The 21,432-nt window shown below is 44.3% G+C and overlaps 1 protein-coding gene across 13 annotated transcripts in view; it reads left to right on the top strand.

Annotated features, from left to right (window-relative positions):
- The first annotated feature begins 3,904 nt into the window (after nt 1-3,904).
- HECW1 (HECT, C2 and WW domain containing E3 ubiquitin protein ligase 1) overlaps nt 3,905-21,432 on the top strand; it is a 233,504-nt gene continuing 215,976 nt past the window's right edge. For 7 of the 13 annotated variants that reach the window (XM_072330281.1, XM_072330278.1, XM_072330273.1 and 4 more), the window contains exon 1: nt 4,226-4,419. In XM_072330281.1, the coding sequence (XP_072186382.1) occupies nt 4,390-4,419 (30 nt within the window). In that variant the 5' untranslated portion in view covers nt 4,226-4,389. Of the gene's footprint in view, nt 4,007-4,193; nt 4,420-21,432 lie in introns of those variants that run through there. The other 6 variants (XM_072330283.1, XM_072330275.1, XM_072330282.1 and 3 more) reach the window with 6 other exon arrangements.

Raw genomic sequence — 21,432 nt, 5'->3', positions numbered from 1 at the left:
TGTTAAGTGCATATCCACTTCTTTTTCTCTTATTAGTAGAATTCATCGACAAATGAAAGAAGACAGTGGTAAATGAACTCATGTCAGACTTATTCTCACTCTATTTGTATGGTGAGGTAGATATGACACTGCAGAACTACTGAGCACGGCCCCAGGTCTGTGCATACTACAGCTGTGTTCACATTGTTCTAATTATACATATATGTAGAAAAACCTGACACAAAATGGAGTGGTGGTGATGTTGCTTGTTTTGATTTTTGAAAGCAGTGCCAACTAAAGAAAAAAAAAAAAAAAAAAAAAAAAAAAAAAGACACCTCTCCCCAAAACAAAACAAAAGAAAACAAAAAACCCTAAACCACTGAAGTCTCAGAACAAAACAACAGACAGTTATGAACCACTGTGGCAATCAAACAACAAAAGCAGAAAAAATGTTTAGAAGAAACATATGGCCTACCATGCTGGCCCATTTTTGGTTGATCTTTTTCCAATCCTTCTGCCCTCAATATAACCTCTCTCTCAGTCCCTCCCCATTCCATAAACCCATCTTTCTTCATCTGTAAATTCAGTCCTCTCTTACTGTGGAATTGTTTGTTAGCCAAGTGACTATGGATGATGAACTCCTCTATTCTCTCCAACAGAGTCAAAACAGGCCTGATACTCAGTGGTGGGACAGTGTTGAGAAAAAAGTAAATTACTAACGATTTGTCTGGGAACCTTTGGTGAGAGAGAGGACAAAATTAAGTATTTGACATCTTCAAAAATTTTCCAAGGTCTACATGCAGACAGTATACGCAATACTTTTGGCTTTCACCACCTAGGAGGAATATCCCTGCTTGTCTTGTGTTTGATCTTGTTCAGTCTGGGAGAGATCTCATGAGAAGGCTGAACTAATCTAGTGGGGTTAGTTGCCCTGCAAAGGAGTAATCTCACTTTTTTCCCTTCTTGCTGGATTTCACATCCCTCTCTAATGTGTCAGTGGGAGGTGTTGGTCTCACACCAGTTCAACTTAGAAAATTAACCCAGAAAAACAGAATAACTGTTCTAGATTAATGAGCTAAACTAAATTACTGAGGGATGAGGTGAATACCTGGGCTGGCACGTACAGGAATGGACAGAACTGCAAGATCAGGAACCAGATGCAGAGCAAAGCCACAAGCATCCTCTTTCAGCAGGAACTCACGCATCATTCAAATACATACCCATGCTCTAGTAACAAAATATCCATGCAAAGAAATTCATCTGTACACCCAGCGTGAAACAGGGATGGAGATCAGGATACTGCATTAGTCCTGAAGTCCTAGTACCTACATCACAGACAAGTGACTACTGCCATGCATAAGCACAGCATTCAAATGATATATGAGCAATCCCATCTGTGTAAGGCAAAATACAATAAAAGATATTGGGTTGCATCAGCTAAGATTGAAAAGACAGTCTGTGTGTGTTGAAGTCAGTAATGACTTCAAGGAGTTCTGCGTCCCAACAAAACAAGTAATTTATAATGAGAAGTCATGTGATTGAGATATAAGGATGTTATGTGGTCACAAAGAAGTCCAGCAGCTAGAAATGCCATATTATATCAGCTCAGTGGCAGTTGATTTGCTAATAAAAAGCTAATTTTGTCCAATAAAATTTAATGAGGACACCAACAGTTTGACTGTATCAAGACAGATGCTGTATTTGTCTGTTTTTCCAGATGTAGGTGTATGTGATATTTGCTAGGAATAGCTAGAATTTCTGAGTTGAGCACTTCTTTGATCAAACCACTTGAGAATCACTGCAAACTCTCTGCTCAAAAGACTATGCTAAGAACTCGCCCTGATAGATACCAGGCACAAATGAGCCACAGCAATGACAGATTTTGGAAGTGCAATGAGATTTATCCTGCAAAAATCCAGGACCTACACATAGGGCCCTCAGAAATATTTGGTACAGAAATATGTATTTGTTTCATCTTGCTTTTTCTTGCCCCACCAGTTGCAAAATAAATTTCTTTCTTGACCTTATTTCATGCTTCTGCAGGACTACTCTAGCTGCCAACATTCTGCTACTTCCCGGCAAAACACAGACATATGACTCAGTCACATTGGCTGCCCAGATTATCTTCACCTCACATTGTCTGTAAGTGTGCCTTAGCTTATGGCTGGAAAGATGCAAGAAAATGTCATTCTGCCTGTGGGACAGCAAAACCTGCTATTAGATTTAGTCTGTGGGAGTTTAGGGAGTGTATAGCAGGTAGGCATGCAAAATTCAGAACTGTGTTTATATTGCAGATAAACATCTGAAATGCCAAACTTTATTTCAGTTTTAAAGTTCCTCATGCATTATGCAGCTCTTCTCCTTTTCAGTAAAACATGAAGTTACAGTGGAAGCCACTTTAATTCCAATGTGTACAACTTCCTTCTTTTGAACAACATGAGAGAAAAGGTCCTTTTTACACCTAGGTTTACCTTCTGAATCATTTGCCACAGAACCACATTTATCTTCTGTTCATAATCTGAATGCCCACCTACAGGAAGTGTGCATGGAATATGCAGTTTGCTTAATTTTATCCTCTCCTGTTTTACTCAGCCTCCAACAACAGGTAATCTAAAATTGCTGCTTCTGTAGGAGATTCAGGATGTTTTTTTCAGACTAGAAGGAAAGCAGAGGTGGTAGCTTGTCAAGAGAAAAGCATATGCCCAGTTGGGTTTCTTAAAGAGGTGTTTCTTCTATTTCTTCTTCTGTAGACTTCCAAGTTGCCAGAGCAAAAGCAGGCGTCTACCATGAGCAGTTTCAGTGTCATATCTGGATCTGGCCTCCTGCAGACTGTTAGCAATCCATGAGCAGTGGACAGCTTCATTAGATGCAGAGGCTCTGCGCTTGTCTGAACACACCAAGTGTTCAACACACCTGCAGAAACATGTTTGTACACAGATGTGTGCTGAGATATCAAGCAGCTTTGTTTGTATCTCAGTCTGACTTGAGGAGCTGATGTGGCTTTGTAATGCATTCTTCTCTTCTCTGACTCACCAGTGAAGCAGCCCGCTGGTCTGGTGCTAGTAGTTCCGATCAGAGATTTCTTCCATCAGCGTAATAAGTACCCATTTTCCTCCCCAACTCAATCTGACTTGGGTGCAAAGATGCCTCTGGGAGCAAACTTAGCTTAAATTATGTGACGTTACTGGAAATTAGTGTTTATTTTTTATCATTGCCTGTGCTTGTGAGCTAGAAGACTCAAAAAAAAATAACACATTTAGTAGCGTGGAGAAGGGGGAAGATCCACTCCAACGGTATGGTTGCAAAATGCCATTTCTACCTAAAGGCATCTGCAAAAATCCGGCAAGAGTCTAAGCAGAACTTCGCTGTTCTGCATTTGCTGTCTTCCAGCTGATGCCTAGCGCTGGTGTTCAGCCCCTTCGCCAGCTGGGCACGGGCAGCAAGCACAGCGCGGTGCAAGCTGCTGCTCGCCGCAGTCCCCAGCAGCGTTCCTGCTCTATTTTTGGTGAGTCGGCTGCACAGGGATCGATGCTAGTACAAACGCGAGACCCGTGGGAGAAACGCGCGTGTAGCAGCTGTGTTTTGAAACTCCCTCTCTTCCCAGCTGTAGGACTGCGGGTTTCTTTGTCCAGGGGGTGCGATTTATAAAACGCTGTCCAGGAGAGAAAGCAAGGGGAGGGGAGGCTGGGGATCCCTCAGGGGCTTGGGTTGGTGGTGTCAGCTCCCTGCAGAGTTTCACCTGCGGGGTACATGCCATTTCGTGTGTGAGGGGGAAGACATCAGCCATCACCCCCAGAGTCCGTACTACTGGCGGGGCATCAGCAGGAGGGCTGCAAGGCTGCGGGAGGGAGCAAGAAGGAGAAAAGAGCTGCTTTCTCCTGCCCCGGTGCCGGCACGCATCGTTACGTCCCTCGGCTTTGGGCGAGGTTCCCACCCGGAGATGCGCGAGGGGCAGGTGCGACCGGCCGAGCAGTGCTGAGGGCGACGCAGATCCGTCTGCGGTGTGGACCGAACTTGGCGCTCCCAGGTGCGCAGGGTACCGGCGTGGGCCCGGAGCAGGCCGCCACCCCCAGGGGCCGCTGGCGACCGTCCCCAGGCGGCCCGTGGCGGAGGCGAGGGCCGGGCCTAGCCGGGCGTCGCGTTGAGGGGCGGGCCGGGCTGCCGGGCGCTCGCCGCGGCGTGTGGGTGGCTCCGTGCGCCCGGTAACCGGCGACAGGCAGCGGGGTGGGAGGAGGCTGGCGAGGAGGGGGAGGAGGGAAAGCGGCGGCGTTGCGGGCTTTGCAGCCGGTGCTGCTGGACTATGGTGAGCTTCGGCGGGGGCTGACACACGGGCGGCGCTGCCCGGCGCGGGGAGCTGACAGGCGGCACGTGAGGGATGTGAGCCCTGCCAGCCGCGCTGCCAGGGGGAGCATGAGCTGTGACCAGGCCGGCATTGTCCAGGTAAGGGAGGCCGGTGCCGCCCGGCCCGGCCCTTCCCGGGGGGATCGAGGGGCGGCGGCGGGGCGGCAGCGGCCTGCCGGGGGCTCTCTGTCGGGCACCTTTGTGCCGAGAGACTGGCGGTGCGGCGGGGAGCCGACAGCCGGCTGCGAGCGGCGGGCACTCGTGTGTACGCGTGTGTGTGTGTGTGTGTGTCCGGGGGGCGGCGGCGTGGTTTTGTTCTCCGTAGAACATCTGGCCTGCCCGCCAAACGGTGGCGGGGTCGAGGGTAGCCGCACGCCGTCTGCATGGTGCGAATGTGGGTGCGTGCCGGCGGCGGGGAGTCCCGTGCGGGATTTGCCGTGGTCATGGCTCTGCCCTTTATGAGAAGAAACGCCCGAATCTGGTTTTTGGCTCCTTGACAATGCAGCAAAATTTAAGGCACAAACTGCCTTTTTTCCTTCTCCTCCTCCTGTTCTGCTGTAATCTAACCTCAGGATTTCATGTTTTGGTTATTGCATTCTTATGTAACTGCCTTTTTCATCGGCTATTAAATAAAATTATTGCGAGTATGTTAAGAACGTTGCCCTAGCCTCTAGCACTGCAGAATGATCCTTCTCTTGTTTTGTACCTTCATGGAAAATGGATTTGCACCAAAACAGGCATGTACGATGTGTTGTCTCTTGCTTTGTTTCCTGTGTTTTTTATACTTGAAGAAAAAATTACTTGGCCTGGGCTTAGATTTTTGCATCCTGCTGTTCAGAGCTGCAGTAGTGGTTTTCTTGTGTTTTGGGGTTTTTTTTGTTTGTTTGTTTTTTTGCTGCACTCAGCAGAAGTGCATAGTGAGAGAGTTCAGTGGCCCAGCAGCACTGTCATCTCATTCTGGGGGTACCCAGCCATTGGGGCATCTAGCCCTTTGGGGCACCCCACCATCAGGACACAGAGCTGCTTGGCCAGGGATGGCACATAGCAGGTGATCAGCTGTGCCTCTCTGATTAGCACTCATGCTGGGATTGTGGTTATTACAGTAATTCATTTTAGCCCAGGGATTCATTTTGGAAATTTGTATTTTCTACTGTGAAGGGATTATCATTTCTCTATGTAGTACATGTGTTTTATGAAGAAGTGGAGTACAGTGTGTATCCTGGCTGCTCTCCCTGCTTCTGTCTCTGTAGTGTAGATCCATTTGGACAGCGCAAGTGCAATGCTGATTTTCACACTGGAACAGGGAGTAGATATAACAAGCAGCATGCATTTTGCCAACACAGCACTCTGCCCGTGATACAGGCTTAGTCTGTTGGTGGGGAAGAGAATACCTGTCCCTATGGAAGAAATGCCCATTAAGTTTTCTCATTGGGTGAGTGGGAGTCAGCTCAGAACAGTGGTTGCTCCAATGACCAGCATTTGTGAGGAGTAAGGCACATGACTCGGTGGTTATGGCATGTTGTATTGCTCGTGTCATACGTGCAGTGGTGCACATCTGGCTTAGTGTGACCTGAGCATTGGCCTCCCAGCCTCTTTGGTATCAGTCAGCTCTTTCTCTTAAATGTGCTTGCATGAAACGAGTGCGCCAAAGCACAAAATGCGCTTGGTGACTTTATCAGGAGCTATAAATACCTGAAACTATCAGTAATTTGAAACCAAACTATCCACTCAGATTGAGAACATTCTAAATAACAGATTCAATTTCTGTATGCTCTGTTTTTTAAATGCATTCTGACAAACAATGTGGTACTTATCATGGTCCAGTAAATACTTGGCTAAGGTCTGTTAGTAAACAAAGCAATGTATCACTCTGTGGTTTGTATTTCATACAGGTGGTGCACAATCTAGCATTCTTTGCAATCACAAGATGATCCCAGAGAAGCTTCATGGAGTTCTGTACGTGCTTCCTCTGACTTTGAGCAGTGTTCATTCATGACAGCGCTAAATGCTTCTCCTTGTCTGCTTTTGTTCATAGCCCTCATACAAACAATGCAATTACTTGAATAGGGACCAAAGTAAGATTTAGCTTGTTAGTTTGTTTCTGAGATACTTTGAAAAGTGTGGTTCTGATGCTGAGGGAGAGATTCAAGATGGGAGAGTCTTTGTATTGAATACTGTAAAGGCCAGAAGCTGTTCTAACAAAGAGGTGATGCTATCCGTATTCTTTGAAATCATTGGAAATCTCAGTCTTGGGGATGCAAGCATTAAGGTTGCCTCTGTGGTTTCAACTCTGGTAAAAGCTGCTTAAAAAAAAATAGTTCTAACAGAACAGCTTCTTCATTAATCCCACCTGCTAGGTAAGGTTTAAACAAAGGGCTTTTAGTAAGTAACAAAATAGTTAGTTGGTCACAGTGGACTTTACCAGGAAATCTAACTTGTTTTCATGGTGACCTTCCTTATGTTCCTCCCAAGGCTCTCTGATCCCAAGTCTTAATCAACTTTGTTTCCCCACACCTAGTGATAATCACAGGACTGATGTCAGCGTGCAGAGCCTGTAGTCTTTGTAGACCCCAGCAGACAGGGCATAGAGCTTGACACTTGTACAAGTCCTCTGGTTCACTCTCAGATGGAACGCTAACCAGCTCAGGTCAAAGTGGCTTGTGAAGAGCATTGAGAGCTTTGAGATCTAAATGTACATGTGGCATCCCTGAGTTGATCACATTTCCTGCAGCTGCAGCTCTGCACTCTGTGTAGTGAGGAGCTCTCCATGTACAGGGACTTATCAGCTTTCTCCCTGCTCCCAGGTCCCTGGTGGCCTTGCCACTCCTGGAAACTTCACCACTAGCCACCTCCTTTAGGTCCAGAGTAGCTGCAGGGTGGTCCTGCTCCCTCCAGCTTGTCTATCTGACCATTCACATTAAAAAACATTGTGACTACCTATTTTCCTTAGGATGTCTGCTGTTTGTTTACACTCAGCATCTTTCTTGGTGTTGGCAATAAAGAGATGAGTCAGTTTTACTTCTGTTGAAGACTTTTTTTTTCACCCATTTCTCTTATGAGGTTTCATGTGCTGTTGTAATTCTGCAATGGCTGATTGGCAAGCGCTGCAGAGATTTGGATTAATTCCTCAGAAATAAATTTCTCCTGGTCTCAGATTTGATGAATATTAATCCTAATAAAGTGTAGGGCCAAATTTTATATACTTCTGCATTTGCCATCAGATGTAAGTAAATGTTTTGGTTTCTCATGGTATACTCAAGAAGGTGGGGGGGCATGCAACATAGGGAAAAGTAAAAGCACAGCCGGGAGCAGGGCAGGCAGAGATGCCACCTATGCCACCTATCCCATGTGATGTTTTCCAGCTGAATTTTGAGTTCAGCAAAATGTTTGGAAAGAATGAAGAAAAGGCAAGATTCTTTGATGCAAGGAGCCCCAGGTCATTTTCATTACAGTTAATGAATGGTGGCCAGGCAGCTGTGTAATGGACTTGTAGCTGTAAAATGGACTTTGAGTCAGTCCTAGATTTTTTATTTTTTTATCAGGAATGCTTTGGTAGGATACTTCACTGAAGTGGAAGCTCTGAAGTGGGAAGTTTAGGTCAGGGCTGTCTCTCTGGAGGTGTTTTGGCTGTCCCTTGGGCAGGGTGGAGTCCCCTTCTCATTTGGGATGTTTGTGGCTTCCTCAGCATACAGACTGGTAAGACTGGTCCCAGACTGCAGGCAGAGTAGGTGTGCAGTTGTCATGGGTGTCAAACTGCTGGAGGTAAGAGAAGGTCTGTGGCCCAGAAGCTTGCAACCCTTCAGATGGAGGCAGGGGCTGGGTTGAGCCAAGCAGTAGCTAAGCCCAGGACTTGGTTCCCCACTGCAGTGCCTGGGGCAGCTCCTGCTTGTACTTTCTGTCCAGAGGGAGCAACAGGAGGAACCTTTCCTTCCCAGTACTCTCCTTCCTTTAGTGTTCACCTCACCCCTCATTTTACAGGAGAACAGCAGCTTGGGCTTCTTCCCAGCCCTTCATTCTCCAGTCTGGAATATTGCCTACAATGCAGATAAACCTTGAGTTGGCTGGGGGAAGCAATAAAATGGGTTGTTCCTTTAGGCATTAAAAGAAGAGGGAAACCCTCATGCTGGTGTTTGATATGTCAAAGGAAACAATCATTTCTGGGCTCCTGTAGGGGACCACTAAGCTCATCACATCACGAAGTTCTCTGAGGATGTGGGCAGGCAGCCTTCTCCTGCTGCAGAGCAGGAGGACTTGGAAATGAGCATGTGTGCAGTAATCAGAATGCTGCTGCTGAACACTCAGCATTTAGCAAAATGGGAACTCGTTTTCACACTTTCCAGATATTTTTATATTTCCCTGCAGATGCTTACTGAAGACTAGCATTTGTTTTGTTTTAAGCCTGAATTAAAACTCCCATCTAATGTCTAGAGGCAAAAGAAAAAAAAAAAAGTAAAAAAAAAAAGAAAAAAAAAGTAGGTGTTTGTCCCAGAATTTAAAACCATTTAAATTTGAGAGCTGTTAACCCATGAAGTGGTGATGCAGCAGAAGACATCTCCTGGAGTGAATCACTTGTGGTTAAAATGGAGCGAGTTCTAAAAATAAACAGGTAATTGCTTCAATGTAGTCAATATGGAATACAAAGATGACTGACAGTGATTTGCCATCCATCTCTGTAGCAAGAGTCATCTGGGAGGCCTGTGATGTTAAAGGCATTTGTTTCTATTAGCACTTCTTAGGGTTGTTTTGTTAATGAGCTCTCAAACACCAGTACTGAAATGTGTCATGTGATATAATTAATTTTTCCATGCCATAAGAAAATGTCTGCCATGTGCACCTTCAATTAGGTGAATCAGGTTTCTCAGGTCCCAGAATGTCTGGTTCAACAGAACTATTGTTGCACAGAAAGGAGGAGCATGCTGTTTTGTGCACAGTGCTTTGTGCACAGGAGGAGCATGCTGGCAAAGTGCTTTCACACATCACCATCTCAGTTGAGAATGGCATCCTGTGATCTTGGGAAGAGCTGATGTGCTACCCACAACACCCATTCTGCAGAGAGGAAACTAGGTGGATACTCCTCCCCAGCATGTGGCAGCAGAGGAGGAGGAACAAGAAATCATCTGCTTTTCCTGAGGGACAGAAAGAGGAGGGCAAGCAATGGGGAATGCTTGCAGAGACTGTCAGACAAGTTCCCTCCCATGTGTTGGTCAGTCTCCTCTGAGTGCCTGGCTGTATGAATCAGACTCATCAAGGAACTGTTCCCTAGATCATGAAAGGTGTTGCCATGCATCCTGTTTCTCCCTCAAACAAGCCATCCTGCCAAAGCCTGTCTCTTCAGCAGAATGCAATTGGCATGAACTTTGCCAAGCTAGGTAAGAAGCAATGAAGTTGAGGATAATCTGGCTTTGCTTGACAGCTGGGCACCTGCTGTAAAGCAGTTCCTGAACAATTGGAGCTGCAGTATTCCTCCCTGCTGGACATAGCAAATACTTGGGGAGGCTGCTGCTTACAAGTGCTTGACACAGTGGTGTGGTGGATGAGATCACCTGATGGGCCTGAGTGGTCTCTTGGGCAGCTTAGTGCCTTCCTTTCCAACCTCGGCCCTGTCAGGACTGGTGTTATTTGTGACAGTCTTGTGCCTGTATCTGAAAGCAACCTCAGGAAAATTTAAATTTTACAATTCGTGTTCCAATGCAGAGCATCTATCAAATGTTGGGTTATTTGTCAAATGTCTTTAATGATGTGTGAAAAAAAAAATAAAATGCTGTGTATTTTTAATAAAAAATATACACTTTTTTGTTTGCAGCTGCATGATTGTCTGAAGAAGACAACAGATTTACTCTCTGAAGCAGCATCTTGTTTTTAATAGTGAGATTTAGTTGTGCTTAAGGTGGAAAGATGGAAGGGGGATGTGGATGAAATATTTCATCCTGGAGTCAGAACAGCCATTTCCAAGATTATGCTGCTTCAGACTGGTTAAAGGCCTTTTAGCCATCAAATCTGCTGCTTTGTTTATAGGCCTGTGGAAGCTACGTAAGAATGAGGAGTGGAATCTTGTCATGAGCTTAAGTTACTTCATTTGACTTCACTCTCTTGGAAAGGGCATCATCAACCTGAGGTTGATACCATGATTCAGAAACACTACATACATAACCAGAGTAGAGACCTAAGACTGAGACAAATAAAAGAGGCACATTCTTTGGTCTGAAAGTGAATAAAGCTCCTACTAAAGTTATTGGAAACTCTACTTGATGAAGAGCAGTACCATCTGGCCTTTTGTGATATATGTACTTATGTGTTTATTAGCGGTGGTGGTGCTGGTTGGTTGTTTTTTTGTGGTGGTGTTGAGGCTTTTTTTTTGTTTTTGTTTTTTTAAACAAAGCTGAGAATTATAGGGAAGCTGCATAGTTGCACTGACGTTTCATTCTCATTGTTCTAGCACCAGGCTATAGTAGAGACCAACTACAGGAGTTAGTATCCAGACTGCTATTAGGGGAAAATGAACTGAACTGGTTTTCCTTCTTGTTCTCTTCTTGTTAGGCTAGAAAAGAGTTCCAGCATATAAGCACTGGGCCTTTGGCAGAACTCCTTTTCCAAGACCTATTACTATAGTGGCATATAAGAGTTAGACTGATTTACTCATTTTTGCTTTCCAGTTCTTAACATTGCTTAATGGATTTTGTTTTATGCCTGGAAAGGATACATTCATTCATTCTTATATGAGCAAAGTTCCCACTGAAGAATGATATTTCACATCTGACTAAAGGCAGAATTTCTTCCATAGGTCCAAGGGACAACATGTTGATGTAGAACAATTATCAGCTCCTGAAATTTTACTTTGTATTCCTTCGTGCTCCTCAGAACTGTGTCATTCTCAAAGCAAGCCTCCTCAATGATTTTTTATACTTGCCTTCTGCCCATTAGTTTCCATTCTCTTTAACAGTTTCCTTCTCACATTCTTTTCTCCTTATTTCCCTTCCCACTTCCTTCTCCCCTTTCTACTCTGCAAGACCTGGTAGTTGCAAAGCATTGCTATTCTGTCCACCATGCCTTCCTATACACACAGAGTTCCTGGGCCAATGTTTAGCTTGGACAATGAGAACGTGTTCATAGCTCAGGCTAATACTCTGTGCCTAATAGAAAGGTATATTAAAAAAAATCTCAGTGCCTGTATTTAACAACTATATTGAGATATTCCAAATTAAAAATATATCCCCTAAGCAGAAGTACATGAATGCTAAAATGCTTTTGTATCTTTCTGTGCTCAACTGTGTGTAAATCAGAAACAGATGCAGAGAGAGTGCTTGCTTGAGATGCCCTACAACTAGTGTTAAAAAGAATATATTGATGAAGAGGGAATCGTAAAGGTTGAGATATGTGAGCAAAATCAACAAGCTACTGTGCTGCCAAAAAAATACTGGCAAACCATATCAAAGGTGTGGTGAAATGTTCTGGATGCTTCTGTGGATTCATCTTGCTCTTTGTGAGGCTAAGGTATCGATTTTAGAGATGGATGAAAGCAGCCAGTGCCTTTTAGGAATCCCATTTAAGAATCAGCTGCTAGATTTGCTTGTCTGAGAAGCATGGTGACTTCCTCTTGGCATCAGCTATAGCATCTTGTCCAGCTTGGAAGATCAGCACAAACCCAAGGAGGTCATTGTGGAAGTTCTAGATTGCCCTTGTGCCCTTTCTCCCTTCCTTGCATTTCTGCTCATACTGGACATTGTGACTCTGATGCTTAACCTGCCTGCAAAAGTGGCTTTTTGAAGCCTGGGACAGGGGCAGCAGCCCATGCCAGGCTCATGCAGGAACCTCCACTTTTCCCCATCACCATACTGAAAAACAAAATATGTCTAAATCTGTCACTGGAATGGTTGAGAAGTGATTTCCCAAAAGTGGTGGCAGAAAGAAGTTCCTTCTTCAGAGAGAAAGGATGGATGTGATATTTTGAGTCAGAGGTGATATGTCTAAACCGACATTTGGAAATGGGAATATAAATGTTTCCAGCAGTCTCAACTCACTTAAAATAATTTGATCACTTCAGCTTATTCACGTAAGAGTGTCATCCTAGTGATTATAAAATGTGGAATTTATGTGTATAATGATTTATCAGTATAGTACGGTTGTGGTTTGGGCTCTCAAGTTAAATATATGCCTGCTTTGATCTATTTTTCCCAACTTAATTCTTGCATCTCCATGTGTGCGTGTGTGTGTGTGGGGGTGTTTACCTGCCTAGGGAATCCCAGGGTCACCAGAAAGACAGCTTGCCTAGTTATCCTTGGGATGGTGGTGGCAGCAGACTTCAGGGCTTGTGTGCTTGCAGCTCTTAAGCTCAGCAAGGGAAGAACACAGAGCTGGATGTGTAAGTAGGGGCCTGCTGATTTGCACTGGATCTGCTAGCAGCTCAGAGTGGTCCATGGTGAATAATGTGTTTGGCTGACTTGTGACCCTCTTGTAATAGCTCTGAGAGATGGACAGGAGATCAATCTGTGTGATGGCCTTCCAATAACTCATTGGGAAGCTAAGTTCATCTCCTTTAACTACCTGGACCAAAAGGGATATAAATACAATATTGATGATCTGAATAATAGCTCATTCCTGCATGATCCTGAGAGGGACAGATACACCCTGAAACAAAAGTAGAAAGACGGCTGTAAACAAATGAAGATCTGAGTTACTGTGTCTGCATGACATAATGTAGTGACACGATGTAGTGAGCTTACCAGCTTATGTCCAGAGGTATTAAAGCCATGTTTTAAGCAGTGCTGCCCTAAAAGGACGCATACTACATTAGCTTGCACTGACTGCATGCTACTGGCTTACTTGCAGACAGCAGCAGGGCTCCTGCTGTGTTCCCCAAGGCTTTTAGTTCTTGCATAATGCAGGCAGTACCAGTGCACTGCTGCATTTCTGCCATTTCTGTAATGCACCTTAAAATCAAATGCAGATATCTATGACTTTCCAGGAATGTGTCCTAATAGGCGGAAGGCTTCTCCAGGTGAATGTAACTGTGGGGCAGAATTCATGCCCATCTGGTCAGTTGCTGTCATCTGCATACAGTATTCAAAAATTCATTCAGCCAGAGAGCAAGGGTATAAGTCGGATTTAAAGGGCAGAGGGGGAGTTTCTGATGCCAGTGCTTGTTCCAAGGGCTTGTTCATGTATTTTATATGCTGAATAGCATGTGGGATATCAAGACTGAGGTGTTTTTAGGATGCCTGGGAGCAGAACTGTAGATCTTTAAACACAGTTAATGTGTAAAGCAAGGGCCAGTAGCAATGTGTGCTGATTTGAGGATTACAATTTTCAGCATTAATGCCTAATGCACATCCTATTCATTTGATCTTGGATTCAAATGTCTGTCATCAATATTAATCTTCTGACCTCTGTCCTTCCCCATAACTCAGTGTTGTGTCTAACAATAATCTGCATGCTCGTTTGATGTACTTCATGCAGAAGTATGTGTGCTTAAGTTAGCAGACAAATTCTGGATCCACCTGAGGTATCAAGTCTAATGAGGCATAATTCTTACATCATTACCTTGGAGGAGAAATATCATATTTTAGGCCACGGAGGCCTGGCATGGAGTAGGTTTTCTCAAAGACCCCTAACCAAGCTTAGTGCTCTTGCATATAGACTGTGTTCCTGCATTGGTGTCCTGGCTCATCTTCTCAGCTTTGAGCTGATTCAGGGCCTCCAGCCAGCCTTGGCAGCCAAGCTCAGCACACACAGGCAGCTTGGGTTGGTGCTGCACCAAAGGGTTGTTTGCTGGAAACAAGAGACTAACCCTCCCAACACCCATTGCACATACTTCTTCAGTTGTACACTGAACTCATGTCATGTAGATGTTAGAAACACAGTGTAATTATGAGCATTTTCAAAGGCTGACTGCTCCAGTAGAGAGCTGATTTTGTCTCCATGCAAGCCACCTTAAGGATATCAAGCCTCCTTTAAAAAATATTCTTTTCACTTGCATTTACTTATGTTGGATTACCCAAGTTTTGATGACCCTTTTATTGGTTTCTCCCTCTTCCAGTGAAGAAAAGGAATCCAATGAAGTGTGAATGTATGGGAAACTGTTGATCACAGCCTCAATCTCTGATTAACCACAATGAGTCAGCTGTGGGAGCATAGGTGAAGGTAACTCAGCTGTGCTTCCAGAAGGGGTGGAGTTTGGCTCCACCTCTCCCAGATCTCATATAAGGGCTGACTGCCACTAAGGCAGGATCTCTTTCTCTGAGATCACTCCTGTAGTGAGTTTACTGTACACCTTCAGCATCAGTGAGCATTTTCCATTTGTCATAGATTATCTTTCTATCATGATAATCTTTCATATGCAGCATCTGTTTAACCTGTTTACCTGTTGACTGTATAATTGTATAACTGTACAATTGCATAACTGTACAGTGAACAAGCAGTGTAATTGCCTTCTTCAAATAGTTCTGGTACTTGCGCATGTGGGAGGAGGGGTGGCATATTAAGTATTTCTGCATGAAAATTTGCCAGTGGAATGTTTTTTTGGAAAAAAAAAAAAGAAAAAAAAAAAGAAAAAAAAACTGTTTTAAGCAACAAAAATGTACCTCGTGAGAATGTGTTCATACTGCTGCTGTTAGCTATTCAAAGGAGCTGGAGCCCTGCAGCCTTTTTTAATGATCAGATCCAGTTGCGGGGAGAGCAGAGTTGGAGGTGTGATGAGGTTGTTGTTACGCTTCAGCTTTCAGGAAAACTTCAAGATGTTTTTATTTCCTACAGTGCAGAAAAGGAGGCTTGACCTACTCTGCTTCATAGAGCCACTTCTTAAAAACTATTTCCTGTCTCTAGCACATCATAATTGTCATCCTGTTGTATTTATTTTGTGGAAGCCTGGGGCCAATCTCACGGCTGTGTTGGGTCCATTTAAGCCACTAGTCTTGCAGTAAGGATATATTTGGCATGAGTCCTTAAAATAACTAAAAAAACTAGCTGCACCTTCATGTGGGACAGAGACATGCATTAGTGGGGCTCTTTTTTCTTTTCTTCCTCTCGACAGTGCTAGGAGCAATTTTTTCCCCCTTGTCATTATCTCTACTTCCTTCTGCATCACAATCACCTTTTCTATAGCTATTGGAACTAATATGTCTATTCTCTCTGTAGCAAGCCTATAAAATGCTTGAGCTTTAAACTTAAGCTGGTGCAAGTTAAACACACTTCTGCTGTTTAGGTCTGTCGGTTTTCAGTTGTGAGATGACCTTATTTTTAGTTGCAAAAAGGCTTGTACTTTGACACTGCTGGCCTCATTTGCTGAGGTACAGCAAAAGCAAACTCTTTGCAACTGGTCATTCGAAAGTGATAGTAATAAGGGAGAGATATGACCTATTTTAGCTTTCCTTCTCCTGTGGCAGTAAAATCAAGCAGTGCAACGAATAGAAAAATGGTAGCTTCAATTAAAGTCTTACTGTTTCAGGAGCTTTTCCTTTCTTTCCTTTTGTGATGATTTGTCTTTTTCCTACAAAGACCTTTTTAATGCCATGTTCTGTGTGTTGCTCAATTGAGTTGGAAGTCCATCCTCTGGCTGCTTAGTCTGCTGAAACATGCAGGTGGAAAATGCATTTTTTCTTAGTGTGAACGCTCAACAGTGCATTTATTCAACAGCTGAGTGGTTCCTTATTCAGACCACACTGTGCAGCAATAACATGGTAGCTTTTTTTTATCTTCTAAATAAAATGAAGAAATTGAAGGTTCTTTTTTGTTTGTTTATTTGTTTGTTTGTTTGTTTTGTTTTTTGTTACGCTGATAACATTTCTTTCTGTTTAATTCACCTATTTATTGTGGATCTTTACTAACATTTGCCTTGTACTGTGCATATGCATTTACCCTTCAATCTTCCCTTGCCCTGTGCCCCTTCTGTTGGATGATGGGTGGGGTTCTCTGCTGTGAAGGTCACTGGTTCCCCAGCTCCAGTTAGCCACATCATCTGGGCAAAACTTGGAGGTGTAAAACTTTTTATCTGCCCATGGACAAAACAAAAGAGGAGCAGCAGAAGACTTATCACTGTGCTTAATGTTATTAGAGGCTGATGGTTGATGACTGATGGTTGAGGGGTGTGCTTCTAAACCCCCAAGGTCTTGGCCCTTGGTGAAGGAGGAGGATGACTTGCCTCCTTGTAGGAAAAACATGAGGGCTGGTGTTAAGCTGGTGGCTGTGGAAACGCCTAATAGTAGTCACAAGGCTATTAGGGCTGCTGCTGATCCCAAGGAGGCCAAGTTCAGGTGCCTTTATGCTAATACATGCAGCATGGGTAATAAACAAGAGGAGCTGGAGGCCATTGTTTGTTCAGAAAGTTTTGATATAGTTGCCGTCACTGAAACATGGTGCAATGACTCCCACACATGGAGTGCAGTGATTGAGGGCTACCAACTTTTTTAAAAAAATAGGCTAGGTAGGAAAGGTGGTGGTGTAGCTTTCTATGTTAAAAAAGATTGTGAATGCGTGGAAATCAATAATGGTGATGACAGGGTTGAAAGCTTATGGATCAGAATAAAAGCCAAGGCCAACAATACCAATGTTATTGTGGGAGTTTGCTACAGGCCACCTACCCAGGATGATGAGGTGGATGGGATGCTTTATAGGCAATTGGGGGAGGTCTCGAGGTCACTCCCCCTCGTTCTGGTGGGGGATTTCAACTTCCCAGACATCTGCTGGGATTACAATACAGCAGACAGGGAACAGTCTCGGAGGTTCCTAGAGTGTGTGGGAGATAACTTCCTGACACAGTTGGTGAAGGAGCCGATGAGGGGAAACAAAACTCTGGACCTGCTGTTTGTTAACAGAGATGGTCTGGTGGGGGATGTAAAGGTTGGAGGCTGTCTGGGACAAAGTGATCATGAAATGCTAGATTTCTCGATCCTTGTCGAACCGCGGAGGGGAGTCAGCAGAACTGCCACCTTGGACTTCCAGAGGGCGGACTTCAACCTCCTTAGGACTATGGTTGAGAGGGCCCCCTGGGGGGTATCTTTGGAGAGTGTGGGAGCCCAGGAAGGTTGGGAATACTTTAAGGAAATTGTCCTAAAGGCGCAGGAGCTGACTGTCCCAAAATCGCAAAAGATGAGTCGACAGGTGAGGAGACTGGGCTGGCTGACCAGAGACCTTTGGCTTGATCTAAAGAACAAAAAGAGATCTCTGGAAGAATGGGGGAGCTACTTATGAGGATTACAGGTTTGTAGTGAGGCTGTGCAGGGAGAAAATTAGGAAGGCCAAGGCGCAGCAAGAACTGAGCTTGGCTTCTAAGGAGAATAGTAAATGTTTTTATAAGCACATCAACGGCAAGAGGAAGGCTAGGGAAATTCTCCATCCCTTGTTGGATTCTGAGGGCAACTTGGTCACTGAGGATCGGGACAAGGCTGAGGTACTTAATACCTTTTTTGCCTCGGTCTTCAATAGTTATGCTTGTAACTCCCTGGGAACACAGCCCCCTACACTGGTAGATGGAAAGGGGGAACAAAACAAACCTTGCGTGATCTGCGATGAGATGGTTCTGGACCTACTTCGAAAGCTGGATGTTTATAAGTCCATGGGGCTGGATGGGTTGAACCCTAGAGTGCTGAGGGAGTTGGCGGATGTGGTCGCCAAACCACTGTCCATAATTTTTCAGCAGTCTTGGCTGACTGGGGATGTCCCGGTGGATTGGAGGCTGGCGAATGTGACTCCCGTCTTCAAAAAGGGCCGGAAAGATGATCCTGGCAGCTACAGGCCCATCAGTCTCATCTCGGTGCCTGGGAAGGTTATGGAAAGGATAATCTCAGGTATCATCATGGATGAACTAAAGGTCAGCCAAGGGATCAGGCCTAGTCAGCATGGATTTATGAATGGTAGATCCTGCCTGACTAACCTGATTTCATTCTATGACAAGGTGACCCACTTAGTAGATGAAGGAAAGGCTGTCGACGTGGTCTACCTGGACTTCAGTAAGGCCTTTGACACTGTCCCCCATAACATTCTGGTAGAGAAGCTGGCTGCCCGTGGTTTGGATGGGCGCACGCTCCGCTGGGTGAAGAACTGGTTGGATGGCCGGGCCCAGAGAGTTGTGGTCAATGGAGTGGAATCCAGTTGGCGGCCGGTCACAAGTGGCGTCCCCCAGGGCTCGGTGCTTGGGCCGCTTCTGTTTAACATCTTCATTGATGATCTGGATGAGGGGATTGAGTGCACCCTCAGTAAGTTCGCAGATGACACTAAGCTGGGAGGGAGTGTTGATCAGCCTGAGGGGAGAAGGGCGCTACAGAGGGACCTGGATAGACTTGATCGATGGGCCAAGGTTAACGGAATGAATTTCAACAGGGCCAAGTGTCGGGTCCTGCATTTTGGTCACAACCACCCCAGGCAACCCTACAGGCTTGGGGAGGTATGGCTGGATAGCTCCCAGATGGAAAGGGATCTTGGTGTGCTGATGGACAGTCGGCTGAATATGAGCCAGCAGTGTGCCCAGATGGCCAAGAGGGCCAATGGCATCTTGGCTTGTATCAAGAATGGTGTGGTGAGCAGGACTAAGGAAGTCATCCTGCCCCTGTACTCAACATTGGTGAGGCCTCAGCTCGAGTACTGTGTCCAGTTTTGGGCACCTCAGCATAAGAAGGACATGGAAGTACTGGAGCAGGTCCAGAGAAGGGCAACGAGGCTTGTTAAGGGCTTGGAGAATCAGCCCTATGAGGAGAGGCTAAGGAAGGTGGGGCTGTTTAGTCTGAGGAAGAGGAGGCTGACGGGAGACCTTATTGCCGTCTTCCAGTACCTGAAAGGTTCTTACAGTGAGAGTGGGGCAGGTCTCTTCTCACTAGTGACAAGTGACAGGACAAGGGGAAATGGCCTTAAGTTGCTCCAGGGCAAGTTTAGGTCAGATATTAGAAAGAACTTCTTTACAGAAAGGGTGGTTAGGTACTGGAATGGGCTCCCTAGGGAGGTGGTTGAATCGCCATCCCTGGATGTGTTTAAGAGCCGTTTGGATGTGGTACTCAGGGATATAATTTAGCAGAGGTTTGTTGTTGTGGTTTTTATTTTTATTTTTTTATTTTTTATTTATTTTTTTTTTTTAAGAGATGGGGTACTGGTTAGGCTGCGGTTGGACTTGATGATCTTCAAGGTCTTTTCCAACCTGAGTAATTCTATGATTCTATGACTGAGTACTATATAAGAAGAATAAAATTGTGACCAAATTCCTTCTATTTTCCTTTAAAGTGTCTTGCATTCCATGGTTGAAAATGGGAATTTTTCTGAGATCGTAACTATGCTGTGCTATGCTTTTCTTAGCCATTTTTGGTTTGTAGACTGAGTCTTAAGAACTTAAATGCTTTTTTGGCTGGACTGCGACCCCTACAACCTCCTCCTAGATAACTGAATAGCAAATACAATATAACTCTTCTGTGACCTGTGTTTTTGTGGCCTGAAGTTCTTTCATAGGTTTAAATAGAATTTTCTTTATTTCCGTTTATGCTCATTACCTATTGTTTTGTCACTGGGCACAACCGAGAAGAGCCTGGCTCTGTCTTCTTCACTCCCTCCAATGTGCTATCTACATTGATAAGGCTTCCCCTGAGCTTCCACATTTCCAGACTAAACAATCCTAGTGCATCCTGCTGCTTTTCCAGCCACTCTTTCTGGAACATGACTCATTTCATTGTAACAGGACACATGCATTTGTGTGGCCATGTGGAGAACTGCAACAGGGAACTGACCCAGGCTAGAAGTAATATGTTATTTTATGTCATGATTATAAGCCAGATGAGATTTATTTGGCTGTTTGAAGAACAGTTATGTCAGTGTAAGCAGACAGAAAAAGGATGGAGGGAGGCACGGTATTTCTTCTTGTCATTGTGTGCTGGCTTAAACTGTTTGTGACTGTGACAGAAGTCATCTATGAAAAGATCTGAAAACCTAAGAGTAAAGACTTACCAAGAAACTATAGCAAGTGAGATGGCATTTTGGCAGGGATTACACTAAAATGAAGATGTCGCTGAGAAATTGGTGTAACCCAGTGTAAGAATGACTTCAGTGGGTCAAACAAAAGGTTGGAATAGAATTATCTCCACTGTGGCTAAAGAAGAACACGTAGAGAACATAGCAAATGTTTTTGTCTGCCATGAGAAAATAACCGCTCTATATTATTTTCTTGCTCTCAGTTCTAACCATTTTCTACTCATGCGCAGAACTGGGTGTTTGTTTTTAGTACTGTTTAATAAAGATCTGCACCAAGAATCACCTCCTACTTTTCTTTGAGCATATTTATGCTTGTATAATACGGTTAAAATGAGTTTCACAGCTCAACTACCCATCCATCACATTAAGAACCACCTTCTTTAGTCTGTTGATTCTGAACTCTGTTGCCCTCCCTTGATGCCCTCTCCTTGTACTGAAAGAGGAGGTGAGCAATCACTTTGCTTCCATTCTCTTTTCATCTTGTGACTGCTGTCATGTCCTTTAACTACTGTTGTCTTCTATATATGAGTTGTTCCTTATCTATGTTCTTATATTCTTTTCTAAATTTTCTCATAGTCTTCTGTTTGGCCTTCATTTTTGGTACCTGCATACTCTTCCTCTTCTGATTTGTTACTTTTAAACTGTATGCTGTTGCTTTTCAGGTATTCCTTTAGCATTAACTCTGTAAATTCATTCCCTTACTTCTAATTCCAATCCCTGAGGTGCAATTTTCTTCTAGCCCTGTGCCTCCCAGTTAGTCATATCTCACTGCTGTGTCATCTGAATCCAGTGAATTCTTCACTGTTTCGACTTTTCCCTTAGTTTTCCACACCTTAATATATAGGCTTTTTTATATGTTGTTTGTTTAACAAACGTGAATGTTATTTGCTTATAAAGAAAAATTCTGTAATCTTGTAGTAGGTTTAATCAAGAGAGAAACTTGCTAAGCCTTGAGAGAAGGATACAACTGTCTCTACTCTGAAATATTAAATAATGGAAGCAAAGAAAAATAATTCCCCGTGATGATACCTAACAGAAAATTTAATTAAGAAAATGAAGTTGCATTAAGATTGACCTATTGTGGATTGCCAAAAAGCTGGTAGATGAGGGAGAAATTTGATAGCAGCGTCTGCCCATCAGTAAGAGGTCATACAGCATACTCAGCCTGGAAGG

Source organism: Excalfactoria chinensis, chromosome 2 (assembly GCF_039878825.1).
Source record: "Excalfactoria chinensis isolate bCotChi1 chromosome 2, bCotChi1.hap2, whole genome shotgun sequence".
NCBI lineage: Eukaryota > Metazoa > Chordata > Aves > Galliformes > Phasianidae > Excalfactoria > Excalfactoria chinensis.
The sequence above is the reverse complement of the archived record's forward strand: the minus strand, read 5'-3'. Positions and strand labels throughout refer to the sequence as shown.